The sequence below is a fragment of the Centroberyx gerrardi genome, chromosome 8 (assembly GCF_048128805.1).
Source record: "Centroberyx gerrardi isolate f3 chromosome 8, fCenGer3.hap1.cur.20231027, whole genome shotgun sequence".
Lineage (NCBI taxonomy): Eukaryota > Metazoa > Chordata > Actinopteri > Beryciformes > Berycidae > Centroberyx > Centroberyx gerrardi.
In genome coordinates, this window is record NC_136004.1 from 2,246,746 (window position 1) to 2,271,234 (window position 24,489).

The 24,489-nt window shown below is 41.0% G+C and overlaps 1 protein-coding gene across 1 annotated transcript in view; it reads left to right on the forward strand.

Annotated features, from left to right (window-relative positions):
• The window catches only part of pdzd2 (PDZ domain containing 2), an 87,054-nt gene extending 69,967 nt beyond the window's left edge, over positions 1–17,087 (forward strand). The window contains exons 18-25 of the mRNA XM_078285144.1: positions 12–946; positions 1,164–1,308; positions 5,438–8,306; positions 8,416–8,533; positions 8,703–8,804; positions 10,514–10,784; positions 11,087–11,221; positions 13,299–17,087. Coding sequence (XP_078141270.1) covers positions 12–946; positions 1,164–1,308; positions 5,438–8,306; positions 8,416–8,533; positions 8,703–8,804; positions 10,514–10,784; positions 11,087–11,221; positions 13,299–13,465 — 4,742 coding nt within the window. The 3' untranslated portion in view covers positions 13,466–17,087. The remainder of the gene's footprint in view (positions 1–11; positions 947–1,163; positions 1,309–5,437; positions 8,307–8,415; positions 8,534–8,702; positions 8,805–10,513; positions 10,785–11,086; positions 11,222–13,298) is intronic.
• The last annotated feature ends 7,402 nt before the right edge of the window (positions 17,088–24,489 follow it).

Below are 24,489 nucleotides of genomic sequence, written 5' to 3' on the forward strand. Positions count from 1 at the left end.
CTCTTTGATAGGAGTGGAGGGTGGCCATATGTGCCATGCAACACAAGGCAAGACCGCTGTCCCTCTAAACCACCATGTGGAGGCAGTGTGCCAGCCCAGTGTTGGCACTAGCCCCACCTCAGTTCGGAGCCCACTTCTCCGCCAGCGGCGGGTGATGTGCTATGAGGACGAGCCCAGTGATGACGACGAGGACCCTGACAACACTGGAAAGACCCCGCCCTTCTGCAGGCCAATGAATTCCAGGGTCGTTCCCTCCGGTGATGCCCAGGCATCCCAGTTACCGGAAAATGATTCTGGGATTGTAATTGCTACGTCATCGTTGGAGGTAGACGAAGATAGCCAAGACGGCGGGGATTTGCAGAGAGATGGAAGTAGTGACATGCCCACACCACTCTATGGTAGCTCCCTGGAGTCTGAGGATGGTATCGCCATAAACTCAGGTTCTGAGTCACCCTTCATGCCCATTCGCTGCCCCTTTGACCACGAGGCAGGGGTGACAGCCAGCATGAGCTCTGGGTCTAGTAATTTGGCCGTCAAAAAGGATACCCATACGAATCGAGATGGTGGACAAACGGAGTCCAAGCGCTCCCCCAAGCTGGAACACAAAGCAGTAACACGGGTCAAAAGCATGATGAGCATCGAAGCACCCAACCTGCCCCAGCCACTAAAGCCCAAAAGTGATGAGCCTTCTCCAGCTTTGGCCTCATTCCAACCTCCATCCCAAGCCCTGCAGTGTGGGGGAATAATCCCCAGGACTCCAGGTTGGGTGATACCCCACCAGCACTGCAGGAAGGGGGAGGTCAATGAGTTGGCAGGAGTTTGCACCATTGACATGGTGATCCTGAGGAGAAGTGAGGAGGAGTCATTTGGCCTTGATCTGGAGATCAAGTCATCCCCTCTGAAGGTCATCATCACTGGGTTAAGACCTGGAGGGGCTGCAGAAAGGGTATGTCTAGTCTGATACATCTTCAAGTCATTCCAATGTCAGCTAACATATACTATAGATGCTCTTAATAGATCTTATGTCCTACTTCATGTGATCATGACAGCTATAGTTATTTGAAGAAATGACGAGGTAAGACAAGGTAATGTTGATCACTGGTGCTATTGTTGCTCAACGAAAAGTTGTGTTTTGTCCCTTTTTTATGCCCTCATCCTTCCAGGAATGCATGGGCAAACTGGGTGTTGGAGATGAGATTGTGGCAATTGGAGATAAACTGGTGAGCTCCTCTAGCTACCAGGAGATCTGTGAATTAATGCACAACCTTCCTGTAACGCTCTCCTTGGAGGTCAAGAGACTGGTTTCAGGTGAGACCTTTACTTCAAATCACTTAATCCTGGCATTGGAGGTCATTCGGCATCAGTGTGGATGCTACTGTCATGCTAAAAACATTGAAACTCTACATTTTTTTTTTTTTATGTATAACTGAAAATTTCAACTGAAGGTGTGTACATGATCATTTTTGTGTTAAGTTTTGCAAACCTAGGGGCTCATTCATAAAATTCTGCGGTAACAGAATAGCAGCATGAAAAATCTGCGACCCTTTAATTTTACCTAATTCAGAAATTTACCACATCTGTGAATACCGTGACGGAGCTGCATTACCGCTGTGTTATGCTCAGCTGTAGGCCGGGTGACAGCCAATCAAAACCAGCATGTTAATTAAGTGTCAGAATGGCAGAGAAAACCTCTTCCTCCTCATGCACTCCTACTGCTGCAATTGCAATATTGGCCATGATAAACCGAATGTTTATGATGTTACTTACTGAAATGATAAAAAAGACCTAAACATTGTAAGATATTGGACCATTGGCAGCAGTGTGCAACATTCTCTTGCTGCTAAAAACTTTATGGGATGTGCGTATGGTCATCTTCTCTTTTTATCATGATAAACTGAATCAAATCACTCATATATAACTCATATATATATACGCATAGTATGTAGTATAATGTTATGTCATTCAAATAACAGAGTAATAAAGTTTGTATAAAGTGAACTTGAGCAAGGCACTGAACCCCCAACTGTTCCAGTGGAGCTGCTCAGTGGCCAACAGTAGAAGACTGTGGTTGTACTGTGGTTGTGCCAGTGTGAATATGTGCAACTGAATGAATGTTAAGTAGGGTAGTCGACTTTCCTTGGATAAATAAAGGTTTAAAAAATGTGAGAGAGAGACCTGCCTTTTACCCTAACACTGCTCATGTTTAGTACTGCACTCAGTGCATGTGGCTTATTTCTAAAGGTTTCTAATAGCCGTTTAGCTGGCACGCTAGTAGGCATGTCCAGCACGCTTCTATATTTTAAACATTTATTTACGCATGGTTTGATGTTTGCTGTTGGTCTTAATTGCAGTAGGCCTATATTGCAGGAATAGGTGAAGATGGTAAATATAACTGTAGGCAGCAATTGGAGGGTTTAAGCGCAAATTGGGACATTTTTCAAATGTTCAAAGATGGAAGTCTTTCAGTAATCGTAGTAGTAGTAGTAGTAATAGTATCACTCAACTTTGTGATATCATTGAAGTGAATGGTAAATAATTGCAACACCAGGATGGACCAGGATTCAAACTCAGGACCTGCCAAAAGCATGTGTAGCAAAGCTGATGAAGTCTGATTTAAGACAAAAGGAGATACACATTTTTGGCATGTGTGGCACACTCTATTAGTCAATTTTAAAATGCATTTGCATACATATTTAGAGAAGGGTATTTGATATAATTCATACATTTTATAAGCAGTCAGTGAGTTATGACCATTTTGCACTTGAAGTTTTCAAGTTCATCGGTTAATCATGGCTGTGCCATTGATCCAGTCGGGTCCATTTATATTGCATTTGTGTATCTAGGTCTGCTTGAGCTCTGTACCAATTTGGTGTCACTAGATCAAAAATTGGTCAAACCTATCTCAAAACAACTATTCTGCAAAAATGTCAAAACAGAGTAATGGTAGACTTAGGTGATCCAAATAGGAAAGCTCTAGAGCAATTTCAGCTGCTTTTGTCCACTAGGTTTTGTGTCAGTTTGGCATGTGGTGTGAGAGTAATGGCCTTTGCAAAATTGAGCTTTAATTATAGTGCCAGCATCTGGCCGATGTGTGAAATTTGGTGTGCATCTTCTGAAGAACAAAGAGCTCTACAAGTTTTAAAGTGATTGAACACTGTGATAGACCATGGCCGCATTGACCAATAACAACCAGACTTCATATTTTGACTAAGATTGTGGTAGGAGATATGTACCAAATTTTATAACATGTAAGCACCCAGATTTAGCGCAATAAATCTTGACAATTTCTGGCGCACGTACAGTACGTGCCATTACTCAAACTATTGACACTATTATTTACAAAGGAGAAATGACTGTAACACCAGCAAAAACTCCCACATCACTTCTCTAACTGGATGTCTATAGATTGGTCCTCTTAGAGAATCAGCTGTGTCTGCCATTGTGAATACTGAACAGGAGCCTTGGCTTAGATCTTCATTAAATAGAGCAGTGTGTCTTTCCCTCCAATGCTGCCTTAAGATGTAAGATCAACCTTCCCTTGCTGGCAGTACCCTTCACCTCCCCAAAGGGAACTGCAAGCATCTGGCTTTGTATCCATGGTGACTATCTTATTCATTTTACCTCCAGTAGCTATCGGTAGATTTACCTTGTAGTTCCTCAACTCCCTGTCCGCTTTCTTTTGATCAGTTTGATATTAGATAACTTCTTAGTAGACTAGTATAAGTCTTTGGCCATAGTGTGGACATTGCTGTGGAATGCTGTATCTTGGTCACCAAAAATTGAGAAGTTCCTCATGTCATTTAATAAGGGATGTTGACTCAGGAAAGATCTTCACCACCAAACACCTCAATCCTAAAATTGAAACTCATCAAACAAATCACTGTTGTACACAAAGGTCAGAGGAAGTGATTGTCTGCATTTACTTTTTGTAATCCATGAGAAAAAAGATAGATAATAGGGATGCAATAAATGGTTTTAATCATACCCGGTTGGACACCAAGAGACACCAACAGAAGAACTCCTCAGGTGACATCTTAGAACAGCCACAGCAATATCTCTTGTAAACCCTCTTGAGAAGATAAACATGGAAATGTGTAGCTACATTTTACGAAAATGTAATGAATTAATTAGTGTCTGCCCGTCTTTGGATGCATACTTGTACATACACAACACTATAGATCAGTCTTTGCTGAAACAATCCAACATTTCTGCTGTAATGTATTAGTTTTCTACAGTTTGCATGCATGGCCTTTCCCCCTTTTCAGTGAATTACCTGCAGTGAACACTGCTGGATATTCAGAATCCAGTACATGCCATAAATGGGCTTACATGTTGATAAGCTTATTATAGTTTGACAACTTCCATTAGCTTTTTTTTTTGTTTTGTTTTTTGTATTTTCACCTTTATTTGACAATTCAAAGTAGAGAGTGACAGGAAAGACCAAGGCCACTAGGATGTCCCTTCCATCAGTTTTTATTTACAAACCTGATTTCCATTTCAGTTTAGTTTCAGAATTTGTTCATTGTTATTTTATTTCACTTAGTGTTGGTGACAGGCATTTCAGTATTCCTCATTAAGTTTAGCTTTTATTTTCATTTCAGTTAACTAAAATGTTTTTTCATGCTTAATTTTAGTCTTGGCTTTCGTTAACTTTAATTACATTTCTGGGGTAAACATAACTGTACCTGTCTGTTTTGCAAAGGCCTTCATTTAACCTGGGGTGTTCCTATCTTTGATTTGAATAGTGGAGAGTTAGTGGTATTGCACTGGTCTGAGAGTGTTTATTTTATTTGGAAACAAGAACTGGTAAGTCAACCCTCTCCCTCATCCTTATGTTACCAAAAGGAGGTTATGTTTTTGCCCCTGTTAGTTTGTTTGTCTGTCTGTCTGTCTGTCTGTAAGCAGGATATCCCAAAAAATTATGAATGGATTTCCATGAAATTTGGCAGACAGATGGGCCTTGGGCCAAGGAACAATTGATTAGATTTTGGTGGTGAGCCATAAATATAAAACTAACAGAGATAGAGACTTAATTCCAAATCCTAAGGGTATGCTTGCAGGCTCAATAAATCAACATATCTTAACATTATGTCTTTGGATGTAACTGCAAGTTGGATAATTGTCCAGCCTTGGCGGAAGATTGCGCTTCTAGTTGAGGAGTGGACTGACAAGATTGACACTGTACAACAAAAAATACATCATGTTCACCTTGACCTTCCTCACACTGATTCCTATCTCCTCATGTCATAATTGTATTATGGCATAAGTGTGACCTCACCAGACTGCACAGTGAAGTGGACATTTCTTATGTGTTGTGATGGGAAACACTCATATGTCATATCAAATGATTAAGTCAACACTGTCATCTCTCTCTGAGTCACAGGCATGTCTAACAACAGATCCTGACTGTTTCTTAACTTTTCCTTTCTCACCACAGCTGTAGATCGGCTGTCCAGTTTAATTATGTCATCGGGAGGCTGTGATGGAGCCACCAGAGTGGACCCACCCAGATCCCCTCAGGTGCCAACTGATGAAGGACAAATAACGAGTACAAATCCAGGGAATGACCTACCACAGACAAGTTCCAACCCCACAACCCAAACAAACCATGACTCTCAAATACCTGTTACCAATATAGATGATTTTATATCAGAACTAAGCTTCTGCAATGATAAATATAAACCTTCCAAATCCCCTTCCGAAACATTATTAAGTAATGAGACTGTACTCTGCTGCTCTAGCCAACACAGTGTAACCCTGCCTGAGAAAGGTCTTCTGGACTTTTCCATCTTGGATGCAAGAAATAATAAAGGTTGCCTCCTGCCTCTAGGGAAAACATTCCTAAACAGTTACTCGAGAAACTTAAGGCATCTCACAGATGACAGCTCTGCTTTTTCCAGTGGATCAAGTAAGGAGAGGCCTGACGCTGCATCTAAACACATGTATCATATGGTGGATGACAGTGACTTGGAATGTGACTCCACCACTGACAGCAGTCGCATCGTCGATAAAATGGTCAACCGTGGTGTAAATCCCCAAGAACCGCACTCGGATGAGGAGGAAGTGGAGATTTGTTTCTGTGAATCCCAGCAACCTGCTGCTTTGAACCAATCTCCGCTCAGCCAGTCACCAAATAGACCATTGCCTCCCCAGCATGCCAGCAGCCTAAACACAAACATGGCTCAGACCTTTGATATGTTGCTGGACTCTGCTGTTGTCTCGCTGATAAATAAAGACCACTCTATTCTAACAACTCAGTGTCCACAGCTCTCTCAGTCCTCAGGTGCCTCTTTGACTGGGGAACCCAATGCCTCCTCCGGCCAAGAGCTATGCCAGTCTTCCAAGGATACAATACCTGTGCCTTCCACAGAGTCCACAGAGTGCCACATTAATAGTGCCAATGGGACATGTGACAAAGTTGACACATTTGTGGCATCCACTCCTGCATATGTAAAGGTTTATAGCAGTCCCTCCCCCACACTAGATACCCACAGTGTCACTCCACAGAGTCAGGAAAGGACTGCAAAGTTGCATGCAAATGGCTCACAGACCTCAGCCTCAGGGAAGCAGTTGAATACACAAACACCACCCCATTCCACTTCAGCGGAATCAAAGACCTCCAATTCAAGCAACAGTAGATCAGGCACAGGAATGTCAACATCCCTAATGATAAGAGACAAGGAGAGAGAGAAAGTCCTGGAGTCCAGAACAATTTCAAACACCCCGACTAGCCCCTTGCTTAGGGGCTCCGGCCCAAAATGTCTCAATAGTTCAGGCTCTCCCGTGTTGAGTAATAACTTTAAACTCCAGGACAAAACTCAAAACAGGTCAAGCACTAGTGCTCCCAAACTGAAGGGCCTGAACATTAAGAGTAAAAACAAACCACAAGAGCAGCTTTCCCTAAAATCTACCAGAGCAGAAAGTCCAGTTCCTAGGAAAGCCAATGCTTCCCCAGTCCAGTCACCAAAACCACAAGCCAAGAAGGCAGCCATGTCCAGCTGTTTGAAGACCAATAAACAGCCTGATATGAACAGCAGTCTTGCTTCTCCCATATTAAGCGGCAGAGGACAAGATAAGGCTAAGTCCTGGCCTGCAGGCAGTACATTAGACACTGCACAATCTGCCAACAAGAAAAAGGAGGTCCATTCAGGCCAAGGGGAGCAGGGCTCCCAGGCAGTTACCATACCACAGGGCCAACCAGAGACACTTGCCACTCAGAGAACATTCATAGAAGTCCGACTGTCATCCTCATTGGGGTCTTCATCATCATCCACACCGGTTCTGGCACGCAAAGAAACTGTGAATACAAAGGACTCTAATGCAACTCAAAGGTTATTTTCACAAAATGGCATTAACGGAAGCACAGATGCAAGATTAGCACCTATGCTTTTGCCCTCCAGCTCCACACTTAAACTAGAAAAAACAAATGGTATGGCTAGTAATGAAGTAGTTAATTCAACGTATTCTACTAATGAAACTCATTCAATCACAAGCAATGGCTCTGAAACTTGTACTACAGCAAAGACGGGTGAGGGCCTGAAGTCCAGCAGGTCTACACTGTACATAAAGGCAATAGAAAGGCGAAGTTTCTCCACAGACACTGCCTTACCTGGGGAACCCAATCCCTTCTCTGTCCGACAGAAGATAAAGTCCTTTGAAAACCTTGCTAGCTTTGACAAGCCTGTGGTCAAATGCATTGACATTCAATCTTATGCTCTGACATGTAGGCCCCCACTTAACCAGAGGCTTTCCGGTTATATGGGCTTGGTTAACTCTATTGACTGCCGTGCACTGCGAAGGAGTTTCAGCTCTTATGTGGAGAATCTAAACCCTGCCACACCTTTTCATGGCAAGTCTCCCTCGAGCATTACACTGATAAACTTTGACCTGCCCCCTGCAGGCTGCAACACCGCTCCCCCGACCGAGGACAAAGTCGGGGGTGAAATTCCCAAAGCTTCGGATGGGGTCGCCCCCCAGACCCCTCCGGTGCTGCGGAGCAAACATGCCAGGGGAAATGCCAACCTTTCCCGCACCAGGCTGCGGGAGCTCAGGGCACTCAGTATGCCTGACCTGGAAAAACTATGCACGGAGGACTTCTCCAGTGAACCAAGTACAGTCACATATAAAACTGACCTGGGGATTGATCCTACAAGGCTTATGGAGGCCCCTGTGACTGAGGGCTTCTCCCAGTCTGCAAGCCCCACAGGAGTGGATGTGACCAGGGTGAACCGAGGTGATCCTGGGGCCCATGAAGATTGTCAGGGGAGCCCAGGGACCCATGGGCAGCAGCCAGGCTGGTCCATCAGGTGGGGGAAACACATTTCAATTGAACTGATTCAAACATACTAAAATACTAATTCTGAAGCAAGGGACAAAAAACGTGTGTCTTAAACTATGGATTCTTTTTATCTGCAGTTTAAAGGGGCTGGTTATTTCTCCAGTGAACCAGAGCAAGCTGCAAGCAGTCTTGTCCTCCCTGACAACCAAATCAGATGTGTTGGCCCTGCTTCAGGAAACCAAGGCCCTCTCCGAGGTAAGCACACAATGGTTACACACACATCTGCAAGTCCTATAATACAGTTAAAGACTATGTATTTGTGATATAATATCTGATACAGTCCTTGGAACAATGTTTTTAAAACCCTACTTTTTGTTTGAATTTGTTGTCAAGTTGATTTCCTTTGTGTCTGAACTCTCCGCAGGTTAACGACAATACTCACTTTGTTGTCCTTATTAAAGAGGAAGGCTCTGGCCTGGGTTTCAGTGTCGCTGGTGGAGTGGACCTTGAGCACAAGGCAGTAACTGTAAGTATAGTGATATATTTAGAGGTGCTGGAAATTCCAAATCTAGGCGTGATGTGCTGAACACTTTGGGATTTGGACCTCGCGTGGGGTCCACTGATATGAGCATGGAGTCCCTGGAAAAATTCACAATCTAAAATAACTGTAATAAGATCCTATCATTATTTTGAAATGACAAAAATATAGGCAATGGCTTTTGACAAGCTAAGGAGAGCAGCTGGACTTCTCTCGCCCTGAATAATTAAAAATCAGCACCAAATTGAAAAGTGCCCACACACAAGCCAGTTACGGTATAAAGCCTCAACAAAGGGCTTTAAAAAGCTGAGATAGTTAAAAAAAAAAAGTCATTTTAATTTGACATGGTGCAAAAAATGAAAAGTGTAGACAAAGAAAAAATTAAGCCAACATTTAAGCCCATCAGCCTATCATCAGTGAGATGATTTTGATGGTGGTTTTGAACTGAGCTTTTGAGGAAATGCACCCAAAGTAATTACTTAGTTAACACAGGCACAGTATGTATTTATGTATTTTTATGTATGTATTTACACAGTATATATTTATTCACAACAGTGGCAATTTTGACATTAATGTTCTGGTGGGGCCACACAAAATTCACACGTGAAAATTTGATGATGTAATCATACCATAGAGATATTACACTGAATTATACTGACACACCCAATAAACTGCGTATGAGTGAGACGAGAGACTGGTTGATGATGTGATGACAAAAATTCCAGCCAAATAATGCCATCTAAAATCACACAAACAATGAAGATCTACCAACATATCTTGTCACACCAACAATAGGACCAACAAAGGACAGTGTTTAAGATCTCTCAACATCAAATAGCGTACACATATCTGAAACCAAGATCAGCATATTGACAACAAAAACGCAAAGCAAATGTAGTGAATGGTGCACTGCCAATACATATAAATCAACACAGCAATCAATACCTGAAGAATCTAATAATAAACTCACTGATGAAGTTCACTTCTTGAAGAGGAAGGTGACGCTGAGGTCCTTTATGTGTGCAAACTTCTCTATGACCTGTTATCTGTCCCTCTTTTTAGCTAGCAAGATGTGCAGGTACACACAGGTTCACAGGATGCTTCTAAGGGCCATCAGGCCCCACTCGCCAAACTGAAAGTTCTCTTTGAGCGCGTGCGCAGGGGTTTTGCCCATATCACTGCCTCGCCCTAACAAACGGGCAACGGGCAGGCAGCACCAGGCACAAAGACAAATTCACAAACTACAAGTCAGTATTTTTCTAGAAAACAAATTGCATTTAATTAAGTAGATCAAGTTGAGTTTGCCATAAACATTTGGCAATATGTGCAATGTTACCCCATGCCAATAAAGCCATTTGAATTCAATTATTGAGGGAAGCCTGCAACTTATTCTGCACAACAGCGCGCTCTGGTGGGGCCTTGCCCTACAGGCCCTCAATGCAAAAACACCACTGATTCACAACACCCTGAAATTTTTACTCGGTAGGCCTACTCTGCGCATGAATACCATATGAACATTGACTTTTGATGTGTCTTTAAATGTGGAGACACAGGAATTTTCTAACCTCAATATGGGTCATTTACCCAAAGGTAGGAAATCCGTGAGTTTACCTGCTACATAGTACACAGAAGACCTACAGCTACATGCATTACAAATTTCAACTGCACTTGCTTAAAAACTCAACTTTTTTTCCCAGGTTCATCGGGTCTTCACCAAAGGTGTAGCTAGCCTTGAAGGCACTATCCAGAGGGGGGACAGCATTTTATCCATAAATGGCACAAATTTGGAGGGTAAAACCCATGGAGAGGCTCTGTCTTGCCTACATCAAGCTAGGCTGTCCACCCAAGCCTTAGTAGTCATCCGAAGAGGCAAGGACAGTGAATTAAGTGTCTCTGACAGACATGACATGACCGGCCAGCCAAGGAGGATCTTCGCTGCCAAGGAGAAGTCTGTGGAAGCTGGAGCAGGTGAGGACCAGGGTTACATCTGTGGAAATATGGACAAAGTCCCACTGCAGTAGGGCTCCCTCTACTGAACATCTGTCTCCCAACTAATGGCTTTGTACATGTTTTAATTCTATGTTAACGTTAACCTCTTCAATAATCTGTGAATATAACTTGGGTTTATATTCTTGATGTCAACTGTACACTTTGAGTAAATACTGTAAACAACACTGACATAAATCAAGATTTAACTACAGTGCAAGTCTCAAAGGTCTATAAACCAGCCATTTTCATACTTAAAATTAAATGAATTTTATATTTCTCAGTGGTGAATGTAGGTCCAGATGGTGCTTTAATGGTGGAGCTTCAGAAGACCTCTGCTGGCCTGGGCTTCAGTCTGGAGGGGGGCAAAGCCTCAGCCCATGGAGACAGGCCGCTTAATGTCAAACGCATCTTTAAAGGTGACTTTTATATTTAACTCTCCTAGAAAGCTGCGCCAGTATGCATAAAGCGAAGTACTGATCTAGGACCACCAGTCAGTGCTCATTGCAATATGACATTCACAATGACTTGAGAGGCAAACTGGCCTTAGATTACTAATTTTCTAAGATATTATCTCAAGGGCAGTCATAGGAACCCATGCATCCACACAAAATTGATCATTTTAAATGTGATGTATAGCTTATGTCTGTAAATTCTCATCCAGACCCTTCTCCGTAGCTGTGCCAAGAAAAGAAGCATGGAATGTAGATAAATACGTGGCTGAATGGAGGAAGAGTAATTAGGAGATGGAACTGAATGAGAGAGAGAAGGTGGTGATATGCATTCACCAGCAGGGTTGATGCTGACCTCTGGAGGGCGCCATCGGTCAGTCAGCTAGCCAGCAGGGTCAGCCAGTTCCTGAATGAAACAAAGAGCAGTTGGCATCAAGAGACCAATGCTTTCGTTAGGGATGCTTCTACTATCCTACTAAAAATAATGCATTTCTGAGCACATCACCAGTGATGTTTTAGGATTTAACAAGTACAGATCCTGTACAGGCCCACGGCGTGTGTTGAATTCCACTAGCTGCAGCCACACTGATCTGTCGGAAAACGGACAGAATTATTGACGGATAGATTTCTGTCCATTGGGCTGTTTTGGAATGTCAACATGGTGGGAGGGGCAGAAATACAGCAGCCTAGCTTCACTCATTGCAGTGCTACTTCATAGAATCAAGTTAAATTCACTAAAATAGGAAAGAATGTCTAGTTTCTTCTGTCTCGACATTTTCACAACACAACCTGTCAGCTCGGCAGCTCGGATTAAACTGTCTGTGCTTGTAATTTGATTGTGCGTTTGTTTAAGCTGGCCCAGCATCCTGGTTGAGTGGAGTTTTCCGTTTTTAAGCACTGTGATTGGCCTGAAGGTCCAAACACCGCCCAGCCAAAAAACTTTTGTCATAAAGCAAACCGAACCAGTAGTTTAAGCTCCTAAAACAGGTATAACCACCGGTACTGCTCTGTATATTTATTTTTTCATAACCGGAATGCGTGTTAGGTCGTCAAATTCACTCCCGGGACGGCGTACCGGTACGTTCCGGCCCAATGACCCCCTAGATATAGCCTAGATTTGTTTCCTCTGTCAAGAGACTCAGGGCCATCTCTTAGTCAAAGATGTCCTCTAGAGGCAATCTCACGAAGCGACATCTCACTAAGCGTTACCTGACTGACTGACTGACTGACTGACTGACTGCCTGACCTGAATTTGCCGCGTGATGCCCTCGGCTGCGATGTGGGAAAAAGATGAAATTACAGTGGAGTATGACTGGTTCTTCAATGTTCAACATAGTAGCAGAGGTGGGGACTCGAGTCACATGATTTGGACTTGGGTCAGACTTAAATAACAATTTTAATTGCTTGAGACTTGACTTAATGCATGAAGAGAAGACTTGAGACTTGACTTGACTTGGGTTCTGGTGATTTGGGACTTTGGCTTGTACTTTGATGACTTGAAAAGGTTTCTAAAGTCTTGACGACTGAATTTAAATTCTGTTTTCTGAATATGTATGGAATGATTGAATTTATTGAAGTTGAAACTGATTATAGAAATCAAACTCATGATGCTCTTACCAAGTTTTATACTAATACAATTATATTGTATTTAAAAGTCCTAGATATTTAGTTTTCTTTAAGATATTAAATTGATACTGGACTCTTGATTTGTTCTGACTTGATTTGCTGTTCTACATTTAGACTTGAGACTTGACATTAATGACATGGACTTCACTTGGTAATCTACATTTAGACTTGGGACTTGACTCGAGACTTGTGCCTCAAGACTTGAGACTGACTTGGGACTCGAGCAAAGTTGACTTGGTCACACCTCTGCATAGTAGGCTTTGTGTTCTAATATGAAGAGCTTTTCCCTGGTAAAGATTTTGAAATTAATTAATCATAGTAAAGGAAATGCCATGAACTCTTCAAAGGAGAAAATCGCCTCTATCGTACTATATTTTAGGTAACATTTGAGCTTAATCTCTTTGCCCTTCTACAATAGGAGGTGCTGCAGAGCTCTCCAGGGTCATTGATGTAGGCGACGAGGTCCTGGCTATCAACGGGCGCTCTCTGGAGGGCCTAATGCACTACGATGCCTGGAACATCATCAAAGCCGCTAATGAAGGGCCCGTCCACCTCCTCATCCGCAAACCCAGGACCTCAGTGTGATGAATTAGGAGATGGAAGCTTCCAGACGAGGAGCAAAGGAGTCAAACAGCATGCCAAAGCCAGGTCATGGAAGAGTGTTGGATATGAGGATGAAACAGACTTGCATTTTTCCACTTTTTATATATTTTTCTTATGGAGTCCACTTGAGATTATGATGTTTTTACTCATAAAATAACTCAGATGGGATTTGGGGCACTACTGTTGTAGTGTACAATGCAGGATTATGGTTGTGATCCACATGGAAAGGGTAGCCTAAATGCTGTTTCTTTACTACAGATTTACTCTGAAACTCTGAAGACAATCATGCCGTCGCCAGTCATTACTTTTTTAAAATAAAGCCAACATGCAAAAAGATCCAAGGACTGCTGTTGTGGTGTTAGCTTTGATGCTAACTTGCTAGGCACTGAATGTTGACATCCACAATTGGGGAAAATAGATGTTTAACAAAGTATTACGCTCTACATTTATGGACTCTAAGCTCTTGAAATGTGACCATTTTCTAAATAATTTGAAGCCCCCACTTGCCTTTCAAACACTTCATCCCTTATTGGACCACATCACTGTTTCTGCCCATCGTTTAGATTTAAAAGGTTCTATCTGACTTTTTTTTTAATCAAAATTGAGTTACCCCCATTTTCATGATCTTTGAATGCTACTTTAAGCTTATGTGGTGTTATTTAAAAAATATATATATATATAAATATTTAAAGAGGTAGAAAGTATATAACACTTTTGCCAGCTACTATGTCAAATGTATGCTCAATGTCTCAAAACTGCGTTCCACCCAGATATAACCTGATAATTCTAAGCTCACAAATTGTTTAAATTTTTTCTACAGTCGGCTAATTTCAAACATGAGTGTTTGTCTGATGGACAATTTCTGGGTCTGTGTAGGCTACATAATGATAATACATTCATTTGATGAAGAGGAATCCAATAATCTCATAATTCCTTTCTCTGTCTTAAATTGAAAATTGCCTATAGGGAAATGGGGGAGTGCATGGACTGTGATCTTCAGAGTAAAATTTCTGTTGTGTTCCCTGTAAACTACCTCTGAACTGACAGCAACGGCAGTTGTCAGTGTATATAGGGACAAAGTGTGCTCATGGCTTGGCGGTTAGCTGTTTATCACTGATATTAAGGGATACCTTTAAGAAATGTAGTTTTTGAATAACATTATTGTCATTGCCAATTAGTGTCTCATCAGGACCTCACTGTTGCTGATGTGCTGATGACAAGATAACTAATCTTGTCTTTGGTGTTGTGGACCGGAACTATCCCTTTACTTTTCCACTTAGCTGATTAATTTTATGTTGTCCATCTTCTTCACTTTCTTCGCAGACTCACACATTAAATCTCTCTCTCTCTCTGTCTCTCTCAACATGAAATTCTAGAAGAAATTAGGAAAAGCAAATATATGCTTCTGTGGTGCAAATATGAAATATTTCCACTGTGCATTTCTATGAAATGTATTTTGAGTCTGAATCATATTTCCTAGCAGTAGGCTAGTAGAATTGGGGGTCACTCTGTCCAAAGCTCATTGTATGCACTCTGGCAGCTTTTTTCAGGTGAAAGATACCTGACTGCAACCCCCTCCTGCTCCTCCTTTCCCCTGGTCATGGTTAGGAGTTCCCTCCTTCCAAATCCCAATTTAACCCCTGGCTACACAAAAACACCAAATACAAGTTATAGCCAATTAAAATTAGCTATCTTCCCCAATCTGATCGGCACTTAAATTAATTAGACACTAATTGACAAAGACAGTAATGTTATGAAAAAATAAATTCCTTAAAATGATCTCTTGATATCTATGAGAAACAAATAACCACTAAGCCATGAGCCAACTTTGTCCCTATATACACTGACAACTGTAAAACTCCGTAAGTGATAGGCTGCTGTTGCTGTCAGTTAAGAGGTAGAGGGGGAACACAACAGAACTTTTACACTGAAAATTACAGTCCGTACACACCATGCCCCCACTTCCCTACAGGCAATTGTCAATGGAAGACAGAAAAAGGAAAAACAAATATAGCTAGGTTTTTCACATTATGCGATTCCTCTTCAGCAAATGAATTACGTATGATAATTTTATACTCTGACCTTTTCTGGCATTCCATTTGACTCAGAAAGATGTTTTAATGTTCCAGATGGCACTACAGTTATACATATAACTATAATTTCATTGTACTTCAAATGTCCATGTGTTGATGTCGCTCTTTAAACTAAGGATTGAAGTGTGAAAGAGACATAACCAAGCATGAGCAGTTTTAATTTTAACTACATTTGTTCGAACACCTATATTCACTGTATTATCACAATATCATCATCAGCCACTGTTTTAAACGGTGTGCTACAAATTCATATGATGCTGTCTAACATATAATTCCAAATACTGTGTGCACAGATGTTATAATACTGCAATGGCAATTCAGTTCATCACAGAGTGTATGGGAACATTAGTCAAAAAATGAAATGTGGAAAGAATGATTTTCACTTTTGATTTCTCCCTTCATTACTGGAGAGCCTCGCATGGAGATATTCATGTGTCTTTTTAATTATTATTTTGTTTCAAAACATATTTGAAACCTTGTTTTAAACATACATCCTATTGTGATAACTCCTCCTATTTGGTACTACCCTTAATGTGTCTAATCTGCTATAACACACAGGTTATTCTCATTTATCAGTTTTGTTTTGTGAGTTAGTTGTATGACACCTGCCATAAATCTTATTTATTCAAGTAAATTAAATGAGCAGTGATAGCACCCACTTCAGAAGTCTCTTGACAAAAAAAATCAAAACCAGCATCCATCCAAAACAATTTCTTGGGAAAAGAGGAAAAGATGCATCCATACACTGTAAGGATGCATCACATTACACTTTATTATGTCTAAAAGAATACTAAGGTTCCAGTTAAGGAATGATTACAATACAAGCACCTCTTACAATATGAAGCACAACTGTCTAATGCTAATTGTATATACTGTTTCCTATTGTGTACATTTGATTTGACTGCTTGTTGAGTTGTATCATTTTTGTTTGAGATGTGCATTTAAGGTTAATGGATGTCTCGTCTTTTTTTTTTCATTTGAATAGCCTAGTGTTCTGTTAAATAATAAGCTGATTTAATGTATTTGTGTACATGAGCTCAATACCTATTGTTGTACTAAGCACAATAGCACGTCATTGGAGACGTACTTTGAATGGATCATTTTGCTGCGATGAAAAATATTAATTGCACAGCAAGATCTATAATTTTATTTAAGGTTGACAGTAATCAAAATGCTGTCTTTGAATGACGAAAAACCTAAGAGATAATTCAGGTTGGCTTGTGTACTTTTAATTTCTAGGGGTGGGCCTATATGTTTCCATTTTTGTATTTTCTTATTTTTATTTTCTTGGATTGTTCCAGAATCATAGGCAGATCATTTGATACAGAAATAATTCTTGTTACTTGAAGCACATTTCCATTATCACCAGTATCACAGTCTGGCAGACTACAAAATGATGAGCTTAACTCACTGGACCAGATTTCTGTTAAAAATGTGGACATATTTTTTACAATTGAAATCAATAATGTACACATTTCTATATCATTAAAGCATGTCATTGTTCTGTGTAATTCAGTGGTGCACTGATGCCATGTGTCTTTTTCAAAAATGCATGCAATATTCAGATAGCTTTTTGTGATTACACTGCACTGCGGCATAGAATTCAAATGATCTTTTCAGGACTTGGACGTCGAGATTCCAAAAGTCGGAACTGGAGCAGATAGGGTTTAGGGTTTAGGGTTTACCTCAACACTAGTCATTGAACAGATTATGATGTTTGTTTCACAGCAGTATGATTCAGTTATAAGTAGAAGAAGCTTTCTGTGTTTTAAAATCCACAGGATTTTGGCGACGGCTCAGCCATCAGATGCAGAGGCTTGTGGACATCTGTTTGAAACAATGCTCTTAAGTGGCCAAATTAAAATTCCCTTCCCTGTACATTACCTCCATAAATGTTGAAATGTTCAAATAAGCCTTTGGAGCAGCAGTTAACAGAGTGGGTAATTAAATATGCTTGTTTTCATAAAGCGTTTTGGAAGTCGGCCGATAAATTGTAATTAAGAAAAACTTCATTCATTACTTGATATTGTGGGCCAATATTTTTCTGCCAAAACTCTGCTTCAGTCACTTGTCCTCAAGAGAGAGGTGCATGAGCAAAACTGTTCTGGTCTCAGGATCATCGCAACAGTATTAGTAGTTAGAGATAGATTACATTTTTATTAAATTTCAGTGATTACCTTACTTGTAGATTACATTTCTGTGATAAGACTACTTGTACATTACATTTAGTTTACATTTCAGGGATTAGATTAGTTTAAGAATATATTTATGACATTTCTATGATTATATTACATTCAGATTACATTTCTGAGATTGGAATACTTGTAGATTACATTTTGTAACTAATAAATTAAAGGTTAAATGTGTAATATTTCTGCTTTACTGAAGCATAATATGACTAGTAAATATAGCCACAAGCGCCAATTGCGGGGTCCAAACACAATTTGAAAAGACAGACTGATAGACAAAACATTACAGAAGGTAGACAGACACACACACAGACAAGTTGTAAAGAGTCCATCTTCTTCACTTTGTTGACAGACTCACACTTTAAAGCTCCCCCTCTCTCTCATAACACAAAATTCTAGAAGACATTAGGGAAATCAAATATATGCTTCTGTGGTGCAAATATGAAATATTTCCACTGTGCATTTCTGTGAAATGTATTTTGAGTCTGAATCATATTTCCTAGCAGTAGGCTAATTGCTGACTTGATAACCTTGAGTCAACCTCTTTTTTTTTTTTTAATCACAAGAATTTACATAATATTGGGGGTCACTCTGTCCAAAGCTCATTGTATGCACTCTGGCAGCTTCCAATTTACCCCTACTAAAATGAGCTATTCGACACAGAGATCGGACACAGTCTAGTTATGTCTATTTTTGTGTTGCCCTGTGACGTCTGACAAGTTTATCATTTCATTGCAACCACATTGTTGAAGTTATTCACAATGGCCAAACTTTCTATTGGAGAATATGCCCCTTTTTTTGACAGTTTATGACTTCGGAAACAAAGTCATAAACGAGGGACTGATGCTTTACCTAGTGAACCAAACGCCTTTTACAGGTTTGCTGAGGAGAAACTAAAGGGAGAGGGTGATACTGCAGCCTATGATTGACAGCATTAACCACTTTAGAACTTTGTAGCGCTCTCCATTAACAGATAAATCAATACTAAATCACATGGGCCAGAAAACTGCTGCTGCACTGCTCTCTATGGGTTGAAACCTCTGGCCACACCCCAATCAGTGATGCCAAGCAGGTATTTTGCCGTTGACAGATGATGTCAAACACCTGCTTTGCATTTTCTGCACATGTGAGTTACTTTTCATGAAACTTCAAAAGTGATCACAGAACATCAGGGACTTGGAACTCACAATCTCATGCTCCAAAGACCTGAGCTTAACCACTCTGCCAACTTCCACTTTGGTATGCCAAAGTGGGCAAATTAAACAAGGACAAAGAAATCAAGGGGAAAAAAGAAATCTAGGCGTACGGTGAAAATGTGGGCAAGAATGTAAAATACACCTTGTTAACATATGTTTGGGCTAAACTGTTGTATTATGCAACAGCACCATGCCATGAGAAAGGAACCCTGAATGGTCTGACTGGGAAGTTCACTAATGGTCAGTTGAGAACAGCAGTCATGGGGGACAGGTTTAATGCACATTTATTAAGGGTGTGAAAACAGGAAATTCAGGAATTGACGGTGGCCATATCCTAGTGCAACATTAGAATGCTTTGAATACAGTGCATTCCAGAGGAGTATCCAGCAGAGTTCTTTGTTTATTCACAATGATCATTGACGTATAAACACATGGACAGGTTGTGGTAATCTGAGGAGCATAAGGGAGACAAAAAACACCAATTTGAGTCAACAAAAAAATTACACATGACTGAATAAATACATACCATGTGATAAGGAAATTCATTAAACTGAGGAAATATGGATTTACAGCAATACAGGAGAATATATTAAATGAAGCTCATAAGCAACTGAAAAAAAAAAGAAAATTAGTGGATATTCACCACTGAGCCAGCTGCTGCCCCATCAGAAAGAATGTCTGAAAGAAGGGAACTTGGTTTAACAGGTGAAAGCGATAGAGTGAGTGGAGGTGAAGTGTGGGTAAAACAAGGAGTGGGGGGAAAACTGGATTGGAGTAAAAGACAGGGTTAAATGAGTATACAGCTCAATTTGAAGCATGAGGAAAAGATGAATGAGTACACATTTCTACTAATACCATGCATAATTTTTGCTAATGATGCGGGTTGGAGCAAATGGAGGCAACGGCCAGCTGATGATCTGTGGCGATGTTTTACTTGCATTTTTTGTTTTTAGGATGCAAACATATGCAATTTTACACCAAAACAATCACCAACAAATAGAATAATGAAAAACATAACTACAATCAACTTACCTTTGTCTGTACAGGCAAACACTGGGTACCAGATTGTGGGGTTGAAGTGTAGAGAAAGACTGAACATTTGCTCTCTTGCCTTCTTTATAACTGCGGTGATTGGGAAAATGAGCTGCAGCTGAGTTTGACAATAAGGAGCGCTTGGTTTGTAGTGCGGGGTGTGCCAGGAGCCAAACTCCTGTTATAGACACACTGCAGAGCGCATCATACTTCGAAAGCCACGCCCACCGTGGGGGAAAACAATATCGCTAACAAACCGGCAAAAGCGGCGATCGGGAGGAAATCTTTTCAGATACGGACAGCCTGACAAGGTTTTTCCTGTTTTCGAGTAGACAAGTCTGTCAAAGAATTATTTTGGCACACTGCCTCCAACAGAGAGGGAAATTGAAAAAATTAACTTGATTGGCCTCCATCAATGTCCTTTTTCATTACTCCAATAAAGCTGGATAAATGATCCCACACAGTGACCTGAAGTGAAATACTTCGACATTTACCACTATTTAATTTAATCACCCGATAAGATAATAATTTGACCATGAATAATTTCACTTCATATTTAAAATGTTGAAATACAGCTATGCTTTTCAGAGTATAAGTTTGAGAGATGCTGACTTGACATTGGTTATTAAAGTGGATTGTTGTTAAATTAACTATCTTATGCTAGCTAACAAGTCAGTGAGATTTCTCATTAGTTTTGCACCCTGGACTGGCAGTCAATACAGAGCAAACTATTCTGAGACCCACACATGAACACAACTCATCTGTTTTATAGAGAGGAATTGGCTCAGTAATGTTAGCTTAGTAGCAACCTAATGTTAGGACAGCATAGTAGCTTTTAAACACAATTAACATACAGGTTATCTTACAAGAATATGACTAGATAATTACCGGTAACTTACTGACCAGTGACAAAATACTGGCCACATTATAAGTGTACTTAGTCTCGGGGTCCCAAAGTTTCCCCCTCTTCTACCATGTACCACTGTCAGCTCCTCTCTCCTTACGGCTCGAATCCACATTTTTCTTCTTAACGGCTGCCTCGTTTTGCTTGGGAACACAAAAAACTGTAATTCACGTTTTTTAAGTTTGTTGGCTGTGCAGCCCGCCACACAACAGCTTTTAGGCATGTTTAATTTGGGGGAATAATGACAATGATGTACATTCAGTCACACAAGGTAAATGGAGAGCGGTGCAGCGGTTTCCCCCACGATGGGCGTGGCCTATTTTATACACTGTCTCTATGGTTTCATTGAGGAGAAACTAACTAAATGGAGAAGTATTGTGATACTGCAGCCCATGATTGATAATGCTAATCACTTTATAGAACTTTGTAGTGCTCTCCATTAACAAATCAATAGTAAATCATATGGGCCAGAAAACTGCTGCTGCACTGCTCTCTATGGGTTGAAACTTCTAGCCAAACACCTGCTCTGAGTTTTCTGCACTGTGTGATTTAGTGTTGATTTACTTTTCATGAAATTTCAAAAAGCTAAAAAAAAAAGCAAACCTAAGCTTAACCACTCTACCAACTTGCACTTCAGTGTACCAGAATGGGCAAATAAAACAAAGGGACAAGTGATAGGTCATAGGTGATAGTCCAGCCCATATTGAAAGCCTCAGAAAGAATATTATAACTGTATTAGTGCCCCACACTAATCAATTTAAACATGGCTTTACAGACATCATCTTGAGAGAACAGACATCATTTGTCTTTAGTTCGATGAAGATTGATCAAACTATCTTGAACATATCACATTTGTCAATTTATCAAACTATTTGCAGCTGCACATTTCAATCTACCATACACTCAGTTTTCAAGATATCATTAACATTTTTTGGCTGTTTAGTAATTAAGGTATGACGATTTCAAAAATCATGTTTTTTTCCTGTAATGTACGGTTTAGGAGGACAACACTGTGGCATCACAGTCAGTTTTTGCTATACAGAGTGGGGCGACTTCAGAATCGGGCATAGGTACCAGTGTATGAAAGATTTATCTCACTTCAGCCACCATGTCCTGAAAATTTCAATTCTCTCGGACATGTTTTTTTTATGAATTTTTGAAGTTTTCACTTTAATATCTATGAAGATTTGATTATTATGCAATAAGCCACGCCCATTTTCATCAATCACGACTAAATATCATGGATCATCCTAGAACGTGCACAAAATTTCACAAAAATCGATGCAGTCAATTATGAGATATAAACTTTTTTGCATTTGTAGCGCCCACTAGTGGTAGAGCAAGGGTGTAGTGTCGGTAGTCTACGAACTTATTCAAACAACCGCTTCTCCATCTCTTGGGCACATAAAGAGGCAGTGGGAGGAGGAACTGGGAATTGTGATATCTGATGAAGACTGGCAGTCAGTAATAAAACTGGTACACTCATCGTCGATATGCATCAGACATGGATTGTTGCATTTTAAAGTGCTACATAGGCTTCAGTTATCCAGGAGTAAATTGGCTATTTCTGGGCTTGGACCCAGGCACCCTCTGCCACATGTTTTGGGCATGCCCTAAGTTAAATACATTCTGGACAGGCATATTTAATACTTTTTTATATATGTGCGGCACCGTCATTGACCCTAGCCCCTTGACCACTATATTTAGTGTAGCTCTGGAGGAGACACATGTATCACCAAGCCAAGCAGAGGCTATAGCCTTCTCCACATTTCTGGCTAGTCGACTGATCCTTCTTAGTTGGAACAAGACTAGGTCAAAACCTAGTATATGGCTGGACCGTGTATGGGTGTGCCACGTGCCACGGCCGACCAATGGTGTAACTAACTCCGCTGTAGACTGTTAATAGTCCATACATCCATACTGATCTCCGTTCCAGCATGTCCCGTCTCCTCTCTCCGCCGCTGTCCTCTCCACCGCGCCCACGGCCCGCATTGAGCCTCCCGATCCAATCGGTGCCGAAAACGCCGTTCGCCGTACACCCGGTGACGCATCGGCGTCGGGACCCCCGCCGAAATCTCGGCCGGATCACCGGGTACAAATCGGCGCCCAGCTATCGGCACTGGCTGGAACCGTGCCCCCGGGAAACTCCGGGAAGCATCGGCAGTAAGCCCTCGGCGCGGCGAAACCTCCATGCTTGTCTGTGTCTCTCTCTCCGCTGACAGAACAGAGGGCTGTCAGGTGGACTGAGCTCGCGCATATGCATCGAAATAAACGGCGATATGATATAATTGTATAGATTCTACTTTAGCTTCAGCTTACATGCATGATATTGGTCAGCCTGCTTACTGTGTGGGAGAAACGGGCTCCCGATCTCAGCGGAGAAACAAGATGGTGGAGAAAACAAAACTTACATTTCTGGCTCTGTGATCCTATGATGTGCCACGTGCCACGGCCGACCAATGGTGTAACATCACTCAGTCAGTCAGTCAGTCAGTCATTCAGTCAGTCAGTGAGTGAGTGAGTGACAGACATTCGCGTTTATAAGGCTGGCCCCGCTGTTGCGGTCCAGCCAAAAAAGCTGTGCCACCATCCCACAAATGCTGGGTAGAGGAAGTAAAGCACATCTTAAACTCAAACAACCTAAATATTACAATCCGAGGCTCCACTCGAAAGTTCATAAAGGTCTGGCAACCGTTTCTATAAAGATTTTTTTATTCATTTTTTAAAAATGTATTTATTTTCTCTTCTCCTGTTAGAGAAATGAGCACAGGTGGTTTTGTAAGGATGGGTGTGTCTGTGTGAGTGAACTGTCTATTAATTGCTGTTTGAGATGGTTACTTGCGTTTAATTGTTGTATAACAGCTGTAAAACTTAACTAGAAAAGGCAACATTTTCTGAAGAAAATTTGTGTTCTTGCTTCAGTTTGAAAGTCAGTTTGAAGTCATTTGAACGAGTTTAAATGTCTTTAAAATTTGAATAGGCTACTACTACTGCTACTGCTACCACTACTGCTACTTCTACTACTGCTGCTACTACTACTGCTACTACTACTGCCACTATTGCTAATACCGCTACTACCACTACTGCTACCACTACTGCTACCACTACTGCTACTACTAATACTATTACTGGTACTACTACTACTGCTACTACAACTACTGCTGCTGCTACTATTACTAGGCTACTACTGCTATTACTACTGCTGCTACTGCTACTACTACTACACTGTTAGAAGGGGGAGTAAGGAGACAGCACTTACCAGTTTCTGAAACACCGTAAGCAGTGCTATGCAGCCATTCCCTTACAAATATTTCCTGTGGTAATGTACCATAGAAGCTGTGGTAATGTACCACAGAAGCTGTGGTACTGATACCCCATATTCCTGCGGCAAATTCCTATCAGTTCAGTTCAGATCTTTATTGTCCCTCGAGGGGAAATTTGATTTGCAGTAGAGGGCAAAAACACAAACACAACATACAAGAGGACATGGTACATTAATCACAACAGTTACAGCAAACAACCAAAAAAATGTATCGGTTCGTTAAAAGTATCAAACCATTGGAATGGTAGCTATAATAAAGTGCTGCTGAGC